At 36.7% G+C, this 14730-nt stretch overlaps 1 protein-coding gene across 6 annotated transcripts in view; it reads left to right on the top strand.

The window, feature by feature from the left end:
- Nucleotides 1–14730, top strand: part of PRMT8 (protein arginine methyltransferase 8) — a 164612-nt gene that overhangs the window by 119791 nt on the left and 30091 nt on the right. For all 6 annotated transcript variants that reach the window (XM_003771306.4, XM_031939222.1, XM_031939220.1 and 3 more), the window contains one exon: nucleotides 7932–8047. In XM_003771306.4, coding sequence (XP_003771354.1) covers nucleotides 7932–8047 — 116 coding nt within the window. The remainder of the gene's footprint in view (nucleotides 1–7931; nucleotides 8048–14730) is intronic.

Below are 14730 nucleotides of genomic sequence, written 5' to 3'. Positions count from 1 at the left end.
TTATGCAGAAGAAGGGAAGGAAGGATTGGCCCACAGTGTGGGAATCACAGAGATGTCAAGGAAAATCGAAAGTTCAAAATTGTCATTGGAACTGCTGGTCATTGGTGATTTCGGAGAGTATTTCAGTAATATGAAGAAGGAAACAATGGGATGGTCAAAAGCTAATTCCAAGATATTAAAGTCAGAATGAAGAAGTAAGTTTTAAAGTAAAAGGTAGGGGAAGGAACTTTCCTATTTTCTCTAGATATAATTGTTCCAGGACAAAGCCCTGATTGCCCTATCCTATAGTTATAGATTTATGAACTAAGATGGATCAGAAATCAAGTGCATGCTCCAAATTTGGAATATCTTATATGTGTGAGCCATCCCTTATCGATCTTAGCATGAAGCAAAGAAACACTATCAAATTTGAATTCAGTCATGTCCCTGGGGATCCCAAGAATTGATTTACCAAGACAGATGACTGACTTAACTTTCTTCCTAGTTCTATCTTTATCTCTCCAATATTTGAAGAAAGGACAAATCTGATGGTTCCATCCCCCTGGATACTAACCCTGGGGAGTGGAGCCTCCAATTAATTGATACTTCCTCTGTCTTGGATCTAAGAAGTCCTTATATTTTCTAATCTATAAAATTCAAAGTCATCATCTGTCAAGGTGAAAACTTCATTCTACTGATAGCATCCCTACTTTTTCATCCCCCTTCAACTCAGTCCTATCTTCACCTGTCATTACCAAATTCTGGCTTATGCTTTCTGAAATTCTTATTCATTTGTTAATAAATTCAACTTTACCCTAAGCTAATTTCTTCCTTGTTTTCCTCTGGAAGACAATGGCCTCCCACTTTAGCTAAGGGGATTTTTTCCCCTTGTGCCTTCTAACATTCTAGGACAGAAAATAGAGTAGACATACTTTTATCACAAGGGAAAAAAGTATGGATTTCATGAATATATTTTAGCATATTGATGCATCTGACTATTGAAAATCAGTTAAAAATAGAAATTTAATGATGTATCTTTTTTTTTTTTTCATTTCATTTTGTTTTAATATAGGATGATGACTTTGGAGTCATACAATGTGGGCTTAAATGCAGACTCTGCCACTCACTGTCTATGTGATTTGATCTATAAAATGAAGGAAATGGATTAGATGGTATCTAAGCTCCTTCTTCCACTAAATATATAACCCTAATTTCTCAGTGACACTTTCAGACTTTCATTTGCCATTGTTAACTCCAAAAACCTCTCCCCTTTCAGCTTCACTCTCTGTACATGTCTCCCAATTCAGATTCCATCATCTACTCTACTTCTCTACCCGCATTTTCCCATTAATATTTGGTGACTTCAATAAATAGCCAATCAATCAAGAATCACGTATTAAGCACTTTCTATGTGTCAGATGGGCAGCTATGTGACACAGTGAATAGAAAAATCCCAGTCTAGAGTCAATAAGACCTGAGTTCAAATTGATCCTCAGATATTAGCCGAGTGACCCTGGGCAATTCACTTAACCCTGTTTGGTTTGGTTTCTTCATTTGTAAAATGGGCTGGAAATGGAAATGGAAAACCACTTTAGTACTTTTGCCTAAAAACTCCAGTTGGGGTCACAAAGACTAAAACATGATTGAACAACCATAAATATGCCAAACATTGGGCTAGTCAATGAAAGAAAAAAATGTAAAACAATTTTTATCCTTGAGATAATATATAATTTAGTGTAAGTAGTTCTCAAAATTTTTGACTTCTTTATACTCTTAAAATTTTTGAGGACCTCAAAGAACTTTTTTTATGTGGATTACAGCTATCTGTTTATTGTATTAGAAATATAAACACCTTAGTATTATTATTAAAATAGTTTTAGTCCCATATACCTCTTCTTAAAATAATAACTTTTTATTTTTAAAATATATGCAAAAGATAGTTTTCAACATTCATCATTGCAAACTTGTGTTCCAATTTTTTTCCCTCTCTTCTCCCAAATCCTTTCCCTAGACAGCAAGTAATCCAATACTTATATACCTCTTGAAAATCTTGGGGATACTCAGAAGGATTTCCGATCTAGGGAGAGGAGACAACATGAATATATATATATATATATATATATATATATATATATATATATATATATATAATATATATATATATATATGTTGATAAAAGCCAATAAACATTAAATTTGAAAATTACAAGTGATAGTAACAAGATTTGCAGCCAGAGTGCAGAGTAGATAACATCGAGAAGAAAGGAAATGGAGACATTATGAATTAACATCTTTTTCTAGGGGTTTAACTGAGAATTGGAAAAGAGATATAGAACAAGAACCAGAGTGACTGTTAGGATCTAAAAAGAAATTTTTTTAAAGGATGGGGTGGATGTAGATATGTTTATAAGCAAAAGGGAAAAAACTAATAGATACAGAGAGATTGAAAACTAGTGTACATGGAGGTGATGAATCATTCTAGGAGCAATTTTTGCTGGAGAATATGGAAAAGAGTGTGACTTAGGGATTCGATATATTAATAATCACTTAATAAATAGTAATGTTCCATTGAAAACTGTGACTTCTTAGTTCATGATCTACTTAGTTCATTGGTCAAAGAGTTCATAGATCTCATGACCTCTATTGCACTTCACTTTGGCGATCTGTAAGCTCATCATACTTTAGAATATCATCTTCTCACAAAATAGAGCCTTTTCACATCCTTATATAATGCCCTTATTATCTTCCATCTCTTCTTCTGTCGTATTCAGTTAGTAAGTTATATTTGCCAGCACTGTTACGTACTAGGAATGCAAAGAAAGGCAAAGGTTCACAGCCTAAAGGGGGAAATAGTGTGCCAAATGTTACAAACAAGATATATACAGATTAAACTGGAGATAATCAATAAAGGGATGGGACTAGCATTTTGTGAGATTGGGAAAGGTTTCTGGAAGAAGGTAAGACTTTTTAGCTAAGATTAAACCCTTGACTTGATATTTTATTCTGGTTGTTCCACTTGTTTTCTTCTCCCAATTCCATCCCATCCCTTCCTTATACCCTACCTTCTTTTCATTGCCTTGACCCCATTGCTGATCAGTTCAACTACCCTTGAATTCCTTGGATTCAGTTTCCACTCAAACTTTGTCAAAACTCAGCCTTACCACGACACCTGAATATGCTTGGAAAGGAATTCACATAACCATGATAAAAAGGTCCACTATAAATTTATTTATCTAAGCTAAGTTGGACTGTCACTACTGCAAGGCAATCCTTTCTATTATATTTCTTTCCATTGCTTTTCCAGACCTTCACTTCTTCTCTCAATTTCCCTACACTATGTCCTTTCCCCTCAGGAAGACTTTGCCTATTTCTTTGCCTACTACTTTAATGTAAGCTATTGCTTTTCTTTCCTTATCTCCACCTGAAAACTCTAGATTGATGTCCATTACTCTTTGCTTTGTTCTAGTCTCAGACAGAAAATTTTTCCTTCTTATCTTCTTATACCTTTGATCCCATAACTTCTTATCTTATTTGGGATCTTTCCCCTTTAATCATTTCATCTCTCTCTGTCTGTCTCTCTGTCTTTGTCTCACTGCCTCTTTCTGTCTCTGTTTCTCTGTTAGTCTCCCTCACACACACAAACACCCCTTCAATTTCTCCTTATCTGACAGTTTTTTATCCTTTGTCATCTGCTGCCTGAAAATATTTTAGGACTCCTTCGCCCTTAAAATAACCTTCACTTGAGCCTATCATTCCTTCAAACTGTCACATGATATTGTTTCTTCCTTTCATTGCCAAACTCAAAAAAAAAAAAAAATAAGCATCTAAACTTGCTGCTTTCACTTTTTCACTTCCCACCACTCACTTCCCAATCTCTTGCAATCTGGCTTCTGGACCTACCAATCATATGAAACTGCTCTCTTAAGCTTACCATTGATTTTGTACCTTCTAAATTTGATTTTTCTGTCTTCATCCTATTTTACCTCTGTACAGCTTTTGATATTGTCAATCAATCCCTCATTCTGTTTGCATTCTCCTTTGGCATCTGTGACATCTTTCTTTCCAGATTCCCTTTTTACATATGACTATTTCTCATTATCTCTTATTGGATCTTCTTCTCTCCCCCTATATCTTTCACATGGGTACCACTAAGGACTCTGTCTTAAATCCTTCTTCCCCTTTATATACTTTCTTTTAGTGATCTCATTTTCCCATTGCTATTTTCAGATTGTTCATCAACTCCTATCATTCATCAATCTCTCCTCGTTTGAGGTTTATGCAATCTAAATACATCTCCCCATCCAAATCCCAGAGGCTATTATTTATTGACCCCCCCCCCAACACATTCTCTCTCTCTCTCTCTCTTTGATGACTGGTTCACATTACTCCTCTCTACCCCAACTCCTGCTCTGACATTAGGAGAATTTACTGTACATATTGATGTTCCCTGAAATACTCCAATCTTTTAGTTCCTCATTCCACCCAATATTCATGACTTCTTCCTCCAGCTTGCCCTAACTACGCAGAGGGTTGGTCCCACCTTGATCCTGCCATCACCCATTTGTGTTCATGACCAAGCAAGAACTCTGAAATTCCTTTTTCTAATCAGAATACCATTCCACTTCTCCCTAAACCTATTCTTCATCTTAGTGAACCAAAGCACTTGACTTTATCTTCTGCTCTGGACTCCCCTGGCATCTTTAGATTAACCTTGTTCACATCTTACCAAACTCAGTGTCTTGATTGCTTTCACCATCTGTCTTCTCTGCTGCTATTCTCATGCTGCTGTATAAAGCTAAAGGGGGGTAGGAAACTATTCTGACTGGGTCCATTAGAAATTTATATAATCTAAACTCAAGCAGGTCCTCACCGAAGCAAGGCAAACCCTTAACACTTCCTTAATTAATGAGCCCTTCTGTCCCTCCACCTTCCTCACCCTAGTCTTCTGAGTACTCTCCTCTCTGGATTTTTGCAGTACTGCTCTCTTATTTCTCCTCCTGTCTGACCGCTCTGTCTTGTATCTTTTGCTGGATCATCACCCATGTCATGATCATGAATAGCAACCATTTGCTAAGACTCTGCCTTGGGCTCCTCCTTTCCCTAATTCTCATACTTGGTGAGCTCATTAGCCTCTACACAGATGGTTCTTGGATATATAGATAAAGATATAGATATAGATATCTCAAATTTACCTGTCCAAAACATTAGTTTCCCCTCAAACCCACCCTTCTTCAAAAATGTCCTATTATTGTCAAAGACACCACTACTATTTGAGTTATCCAGGTGTGCAACCCTAGTGTTATTCTTGATTTCTTACTTTCATCTACCCCCCAAATCTAATTAGTTGCTTTATCTTACAACATCACTAGTATACATTTCCTCTGTACTCATTACTCTGTCATTTGATTCTTCATCACCCATTTGGGGGTTTCTTAGCAATAGTAGAATATTCTGCCATTTCTTTCTCCAACTCCTTTTACAGAAGAGGAAACTGAGGCAAACAGGGTGATTAGGATCACACAGCCAGTAAGTGTCTGAGGCAAGATTTGAACTCAGAAAAATAAGTCTTTCTGACTCCAGGCCCAGCACTCTATCCACTTTACCATCAAGCCACCTTGTACTGACATCCTTATTTAAATCCTCATCATGTCTTTCCTAGACTATTAGTCTCCCATGTTACTCCTTGACTTAAGTCATTCCCAACTCTGGACCTTGGTACTGGCTATCCCTTATGCTTGGAGTGCTGCTCTACCTCTACATCTCTATTTTTTGGAATCTTAATAATCAAAATTCAACTAAATGACTTTTTTTTTTTTTTTTTTTTTTAAATGAAGCTTCTCCTGGTTGCTGTATATCAGCTTCCTTTTATAAGTTAACTTGTATCTGCTTTAAACATGTTTTTATATACTTAGATATATGCACACTGTCTTGCCCTTTAGAAATGTAAATTCTTTGAATTCAGGGATTATTTGACTTTTGTTTTTGACTCAGGAGCCTAGAATAGTGCCCCTCACAGTGAATGTTCAATAAATGCTTACAGGGCAGCTAAAATGGTGCAGTAGAGAGAGAATGGGCCCTGGTTTAAGAGAACCTGAGTTCAAATGTGGTCTCAGACAACAAATACTTCCTAACTGTGTAACAGTACCAATTGTTTTGCAAAATACCCCACAATAAATGCTTGCTAATTTGATCATAGTATTGATTAGCCTTTTACCTATGTAGTTTTCTTCTTTCTTTCTGATTCATCCAAATGTATCTGCACCCAATTTCCAGAATAATCTTCCTAAGGTACAGATCAGACCAAATTGCTCCCCCGCTCAAAACTTTTCAGTTTCTTTTAGACTAAAAATCCAAATCTTTTGCCCAGCATTCAAAGCCTCCACCCCACCCCCAACTTAGTTCTAACTTCTTTCCAGATTTATTTCATATTATTACTTTCCTGCAGTCAACCTAATAGCTGTTCTTTGACATTTCATCTTGTTTTTCTTAGTACAGCCTGTCTTTCAGACTTGAAATCTATTTCTCAGAATCTTTTACCTCAATTTAAGATTCAATTCAAGTTTAAGGTTCGACTCAAATGCCACCTACTACATGAAGCCTTTTCCAGTACCTGTTTTTGTCTCTCCCAGCTGTTGTCCTCAAATTACACTGCCTTTATTTAGGTGTTGTACAAATTCCTCTACAATGTATATTTTATCTTGCTTCTCTCAATGGAATGTAGGCTTCCAGAGGGCAAGGACTATTTGTCTTTGTATCAATAAAAGATGTAACACAGTGTTTTGTACAAAACAGATACTTTATATATTTTGTTGAGTTGAATAAAAAAAAAATTCCTTGTCCACAGAAGTTGAGAAAGCTCCATGGAGTATGTAATCTCTGAAGTATGCATGGGATTAAAAAAAAAATGGGGCAGGAAGTATTGGGCAAGGGCAACAGCATAAGCAAAGGTTTGGAGGTCAGAATAATGACTTCCAGTGCTTTTTAAATATGCATTAATCAATTTGTTCATTTACTTATTTCATACTCACAATTTTGTGAGATCCAGTATCATTATTCCCATTTTTCACATAAAGGAATTGAGGCTCCTTCAAATAAAGTGACTTTTCTTACACTTATTTTTATAGCACTTCAAGACTTTTAAGGGATCTTCTTTACAACAATCCCACAGAGTTGCTATAATTATCCCTATTTTGTGATTGAGGAAAGTGATTTATATTGGAGCCTGCACTAGAACCCAGTTGATCTGATTCCAACTCTTTTCCCACCACACCATGGAATCTCTGTTCTCAGGGTATACATAAAGAAAATTGAGAAAACTATACCCAGCTAAAGTACAAGATATGGGTTGAAGTGCTATTTTGCTTTTCAACCCCTTTGATCCTTGATCCTTTCTCATCTTTCCTGACTTCTTATATCTTACTGCCCTCTGTGATTCCCAGGCTCAAATGACACTGGTCTCCTTGCTGTTCCTTAAACATGGTATTCTATCTCCTAACTGAGCATATTTACTGACTCTGTTCTGAATGCTTTCTTTCCTCCTCCTGTCTTCCCTGTCTTCCTTCAAGTCTCAGCTAAAATCCCAGTTTTTATCAGGTTTTTATCAGTCCTTCTTAATCTTAATTCCTCTCATGTGAAATTTTCATCAATTTACCCTGCATATATTTTGTTATACGTAGTTGTTAGCATGGTTTGTCCCCTATTAGTTGGTGAACAGGAGCTCTTTTTGCTTTTCTTTCTATTCCCAAGGTTTAGCACAATACTTGGAGCATAGTAGCTGCTTAATAAATGCTTATTGACTGCTGACTGAATTAAGAAATTCCATACCCTCTCTGGATCATCTGTAGTAGCAACATATATTCTGCTTACACTTCTGGCTAGTCAAGAAAAGTAAACGAAGCTTCCAATCTTGTTATCAGTGTACCTGATCTCTGATGCTTCTTTCTGATCCAACAGGGTGGGAGAACGTGTATGGCTTTGACATGACCTGTATCCGGGACGTCGCCATGAGAGAACCCCTGGTGGACATTGTCGACCCAAAGCAAGTGGTGACCAATGCCTGTTTAATAAAGGTCTGGTAACTCATAAATATTCTGATTAAGCTAGAGTCTTAGGGATCCAGCTATGGTGTCTTGGAAAGGAATATGATTCTGAGAGCTGAGACTTTGAATAGGACATCTGGATAGAAAAAGAAAAGAAACACATTCAGATCCCAGTTGTCCAAATGACATTCATAGATCCTCAATTTAACCTCAACTCTCTAAATTATAGCGGATCATTCTTGGCCCTTTGGAATTAAAAGACCTTGAGTTAAAAGAAAATTTAGAGATGACCTGGCCCATTCCTTTCATTTTACAGCTCAGAGAACCAAGTCCTAGAGAGCTGAATTGATTTGCCTAGTGTCACATAGAAGCAGAGATTGGATTTAATCTTTGTCCTTCTGATTCCAAATCGAACATTGGAAGCCTAAGGCTTCAAACAATGGACCAGTACTTATTTTATGTTGACATAACTTGACTTTATGTGCTCAGCCTCTCAGGAACAGCAGAGGGGTATGCCATGCTTTGGGTCCTATGGGTTCCAGCTGCTCTAGCAACATGTTTCCTTGCTATTAATGACTGATGAGTCTGGAAATATTTCTATCAAAGAAGAAATGAATAGAGTTGTTTTTGCCAGCCTGTTGGGAATCATACTCCATAATGGTGTGGGTAGGACTCTGAGGGAACTTGGAGAGGGACAAAGGAAGGAAAGGACTCTGGGGGATCTTAGAGAGAGACAAAGGAAGGAAAGAATGTCATGTGGAGGAGGGATTCTACCTGTTCTATATGGTCTCATAAGTCTATTGTATAGTTATGAACAATTAGAGGAAGTTGAAGAGACAGATGTCAGCTTGATATATTAAAGAATATCCCAGTAATTTAAAGAATCCAAAAGTGCAATGGGTTTCTCAGAGAGAGAGGGAAAGCGGTAGTAAGCTCCTCATTCCTAGAGGCAGTTAGTAAATATTCAATAACCTTCACTCTAGGGGGAAAAAGTATCCACAATACCCTTTTAAGTGTAATCTAAAATGATTTACATTTTCCCCCTTACTTTTAAAAGTCTAGACAATCAACAATACAATAAACCAAGCCCTAATTTGTTGTGTTTCTTGATTTCTGAGGTATAGATATACAAAAAATTTGACAAATCAACTTTAAAAATTTTTTTATTATTAAAGCTTTTTATTTACAAAGCATATGCATGGGTAATTTTTCCAACATTGACCCTTGCATAACCTTTTATTTCATATTTTCCCCTCCTTCTCCCCATCCCCTTCTCTAGCTGGCAGATAATCCAATACATGTTATCAATACATGTTAGATATGTTGAAATACATGTTAGATCCAATATATGTATACATATTTATACAGTTATCTTGTTGCACAAGAAAAATCAGATCAAGAAGGAAGGAAAAGAAAAACTGAGAAAGAAAACAAATGCAAGCAAATAACAACAGAGAGAGTGAACACAACATATCTATGTTATTTTTGAGGATTCTACCAACATTGACAGTCTCAGATTCTATAAGTGGGTTTAATGGTAGGAAGCAAGTTAAGTTTACCAAGGTCTCTCTAAGATCCTATATAATGAAGCTGGAATCCACCACTAAAATTCTTTACTCCCAGAACAATGGTTTTGCCCCCTGTACCACACTGCTGTCTACATTCTGGAGAGTTATACTTGTCTTTGAGATTATCTATCAAGTCCACATGGATTATAATTGGGATAGATATCACATCAAGTAAAGAGAATATTTCTGCTGCTTGGAGGGGAAAGAGCTCAAATATTCTCTAAACAGGAAAAAAGGAAAAAGAGGGAAAAGCTGAATTAGAATCAATACTTTTGTAATGTTCTTAACTCTTATTCTAGCCCAGGTAGGGAGGAATAAGAAGAGTTACTTCTGTTATTAAAAGTCTCCAGTCACAGAAATCCTTCATAGCCCTCATAAAATCTCAAAGTCAGAGAGACTATTAAAGAGCACCAGCCCTGAAGCCAGGAGGATCCGAGTTCAAATCTGATCTCAGACAATTAACACTTCCTAGTTGTGTGACCCTGGGCAAATCACTTAACCCCAATTACCTCTATTAAATCTTTTAATATAACATATATCCATTTATTCTGGATAAACCCCTAGAATGATCATTTCCATTTTAAGTGCTTACAAACTATTTATTCAATTAATTAAATTATAATTTAATAAATTCTAGAATTCATTCTAACTGTAGAATTTTTTTTTTTTTTTGGTGAGGCAATTGGGGTTAAGTGACTTGCCCAGGGTCACACAGAGAGGAAGTGTTAAATGTCTGAGACCACATTTGAACTCAGGTGCTCCTGACTTCAGGGCTGATGCTCTATCCGCTGCACCAATCAGCTGCCCTTAATTCTAGAATTTTAATAGGAAATAAACATTTTATGAAATTTTTCATATCCATGCTAAATAATTCTTGGTATAGATAAGGTCTATTTTCTCTGTTTCAAGCCTCTCTTAAGGTAGAGAAGAGAGCTGGTCAGTATCCTTCTTAAACCAATCCTATAGTTTTTCATCCTAGTCTCTTGCAAATGTTCCACTTCTTTCTTAAAATATAGAATAAAAGAACAAGCAGCATAATTTGAAGACTTTTTAGAGGTACTTGAGATTTTTTTTTTTTTTTAAGTAATAGGGCCTCCTTTGGCCTTAAGGATAAGTGGGCAATGTCTTACAAATGCATTATTCAGATGCTGTATATTTCTCAGATTAGTGAGAATTTTTATTTTCTTTGGACTGAACCCTGTGTGAACGGGATAATGATACTGTGGAGAACCAGCTGGACTGAGCATAAAGAAGGCTTTGGGCTCAGGTATCATCAATGACTCACCAGCTTTTATGACCCTTTATCTATTACTTAATTTCTCAGTGGCCCAGATAATTCTCTAAAACAGAGGCTCTTAATAGACCCTAGTGCCGTGGAGACAATTGGAAGGGGAGGGTCTGTGTGAATTTTTCTTAGTATAGTGGTAACTATTTCAATTCTTTTGTAATCTTCTGGATTTAATTGTTTAAAATGATTATTCTTAGTCTTCAGGCTTCACTGGACTGCCAAGGGAGACTATAATGTCCCCCCACTCCCAATTTAAGATCATTAATTGCAGGTCTAAACTGGTAGAGGAATGAAGAATCTTTCTCACTGGAAATTCTCTACAACAAGGAAATCACAAGTTTGCTTAAGGGAGAGGAAACTTTTTTTCAAAGAAGGTTTCAGAAAAAAAAAAAACCCTAAACAAACAAATCCTCCCATAATGCAAATCATTTAGATTGGCAGTGATTCCCATTTATATAGCACTTCACACACATTATCACAATTGAGCTATACAACTCTGTGAGGTAAGTAGTACAAATATCATTATCACAATTTTACAAGTGAGGCATTTAGGCTTTAGAGCAGATGAGTGAATTATCTAAAAGATAGTAAGTGATAGAACTGGGACCTAAATGCAGAATTTTTTATCCAAGTATTGTGCCCTTTTACTAAATCACATTAGCCTTAGTAATATGGAACTTCCCAACTTAGAAGTTCTCATCAAGTGTGCAGACCTAAAGCCTGCCCTTGCTTCATGGATGCAGGTCATGAGGCTATCAGAAGGCACTGCTTGATAGTCAGTCCTCTGGTGGTAGACCTCTGCAGTTATAGTAAGACTGGTCCTTGGATAACAGACCCTAATTCATCCCTGGGACTGTATTCAAAGCCTGCTAGAACCTTCTAGGGCTCAAATTCCATTGGCACACAGTCTTGGAGAAACCTGACTGTTCTCCAGATTGTGATGAGGCTCCTCCATTTAAACAGGCAAACAATGAAGTCGGTGCAAAGAATACTAAGCTGGTATCAGAAGAGACAGGTTATGATCTTGGCTTTGCCATTTCCTATCTGGGTCTTCATTTGTAAGGGGAGAGAAGATCCATTCTAGCTCAAGGTCTATGATTCTATTATCTATATAAAAACAAAATTAAATAAATATAAACCAATGAATAAAAATGTAACTTATAATTAAATTTTTTAAAGAATGACTTAAAACAAATAGAGTTTTTGTCACTCAACAAAGAAATAAAAAGACACCAAGAATCTATCAATATCTCTGGTGGTTCAGCAATAAGAGACATTAGCATCTTAAAGATGAAAGGTCAGCATTAATTCTTAGGTGATCTTCCAGATCACCTAAAGAATTATCCCAGGCACTATCATAGAATTTTATGGCTGATAGGGTTCTGAGAGATTATTTAATTCAACTTCCTTATTTTATAAATTGAGGAAATTAAGGCACAGACTTTTATAACATTACACAGGTATTAAGTAGTAGAATCAGGTTTCAAATATGGATCTTTTATTTGTAAATCCAATTAATTTCTCCAATTTGGCATGCTGCCTCCAAGACAATTCAGATCATATACTTAAAGGATCAAGGATTTAGATTAGGTAGGGACCTTTCAAGTCATCTGATCCATCTTCTTCCTCTTCCCTGATTTTAAAGATGAGGAAACTGAAGCCCAAATTGGTGAAGGGACTTTTCCCAAGGTAACACTAAGTAAATAACACAGCCAGAATTTGAACCCAGGCCTTTCATCTCCAAATCCAGTGGGTTGTGCTTCTCAGAGCTGCATTTCCATCATTTGAAGCAGGCACTAGAAAAATCTCCTCACTTTGTTACACTGAGGTGGGTGAACTCACACGGGCATGATCAAGGATATTCTAACCAACTGGAATCAAAAAAACTTACAGAGCTTTTAAAACCTTCTCCCAAACTATCAAGTTATAAGATTTGAAGAGAATGATTAAGTCCTTTTCCTCTTTCCTTTTCTTATCCCTCCCTATCCAGAGATTATTTTCCTCTATTGATTTACTACAAGAAGACAGAATAGGGATCAGCTGATTTGTTTGGAGGTTTGAAACCACCAGTGAGCTACTCTTCAGCTGTCAATAATGTGCTAAGTAGTTTTTTGTCTTGCTGCTGGGCTGGGGAAATATTTGCCCTCATTCACACCCTTAATTGCTATTTTCATGCTATTAATGTTTTGGGTGCATTAACCTTTATTATAATTAAGCCTGTGTTTTGACCAGACATGCTGGGACACATCCATTTGTAGCATTACTTAGTGGAGGCCAAGAAAGGCCAAGGCCACTCTGATTAATTTATGCTGATGGAGCAGCTAAATCACCTCGGGGTGCCTTCAGCAAAGGCTCTAAATTCTCTGAGAGGCTAAAGAAGTTCCTATTCCTCCCAGGAGGAGACCTAGAGGCTAACGGAATTTGGCACTGCCTCAGATCTCCCGGTTCCAAGAAGGGCAACGGGATTTAAAGCCAAAAAAGCCTTAACAGTTGTCTATTTCAACACTTTCATCTTACAAATTAGGAAAAGGAGGTCAGGGAGAGGAAATGACTTGTGGTTCAGCTTATACAGATAGTAGCAGGAAACAGAACCAAGTAAGAATCCATATTCCTTGGATCCGGAGTTAGGAAGATGAGTTCAAATATGACTTCAGACGGGGAAGATCACTTAACTCTGCTTACCTCAGTTTCCTTATCTGTAAAATGAGCTGAAAAGGGGGGAAAAAAGACAAACCATTTCAGTATCTTTGCTAAGAAAATCCCAAATGAGACATGACTGGAGAAAGGATTGATCATTATTGGATCTAAGTCTGGAGTTCCTTGCATTGCATCGAATGGAAAACTCTCTATATTATAATACTAATACTTCTAAGGAACATATGGAAATAGGAAGACAAAGTGAGGCTGGGATATTCCATTGGGAACAAAAACCATTAGCAAAGATATGGAAATAGAAATATATAAGGCATAGAATTAACTAAAAATCCTAAAGGATCTTATCCAACTTTATCATTTCCAGCTGATTACATTGAGGCCCAAAGACTTTCACACAGGTATTAAATAGTATAACTAATATTCAGTGTTCTTGTATAGTCCATCTAGAATAGAATAGTTATTATGGATTGGAATCAGTAGAAGAGGAGACTGGAAGTATATGGAAGTAACAGGGTATAGAGGGCTTTCAGGGCAGGTGAGCTAGATGACTTATTCAGCAGGATAAAAGGAGCCATGGATGAATTTTAGGCAGAGCTGTCCATTAGAAAGGAAAATTCCTCTGTAAGCTAAAATGAATTAGATTAGGGAGCAAGCAGAGGCAGAGACCATGGTTTGGACAAGGGAGAAGTGATAATGAGTATGACTGTGGCCAAGAGAATGGATGAGAGAGGAGAACTGAATTTGAATTTCACCTTTCTTTCTCAGGCAAGCCATAATAATAACTAGCATTTATATAGTACTTTACCAGTATCATCTCATTTTACCCTAACAACATCCTTGGGAGATAGATGCTATTATTATCATCACTGTATAGCTGAGACAAAAAGAGATTAAGTGAATTTCTCAAAGCTAGTATCTGAGGTTAGATTTGAACTCATCTTCCTGACTTCTTGTCAAGTACTCTGTCCACAGTGCCATCTCTCTGCTCAACCTCACTGCCACAATATTCTGAACCTGTTCCTTCATATGGAAAATGAAGAAGTTGTGCTATATGACTTCTATGGCTTCTTCCAATTCTAAATCTATGAACCTCTGGACTTAGAAGAATTTATCCAGGGGACTGTACTGAAGATGAGAAAGAGAAAAGGAAGGAGAAGGGAATAAGTATTAATATAGTGCCTACTATATGTAACCTGGCTAAT

Source organism: Sarcophilus harrisii, chromosome 5 (assembly GCF_902635505.1).
Source record: "Sarcophilus harrisii chromosome 5, mSarHar1.11, whole genome shotgun sequence".
In the NCBI taxonomy this organism is placed as follows: domain Eukaryota; kingdom Metazoa; phylum Chordata; class Mammalia; order Dasyuromorphia; family Dasyuridae; genus Sarcophilus; species Sarcophilus harrisii.
This window is presented reverse-complemented; position numbering and strand designations above follow the sequence as displayed.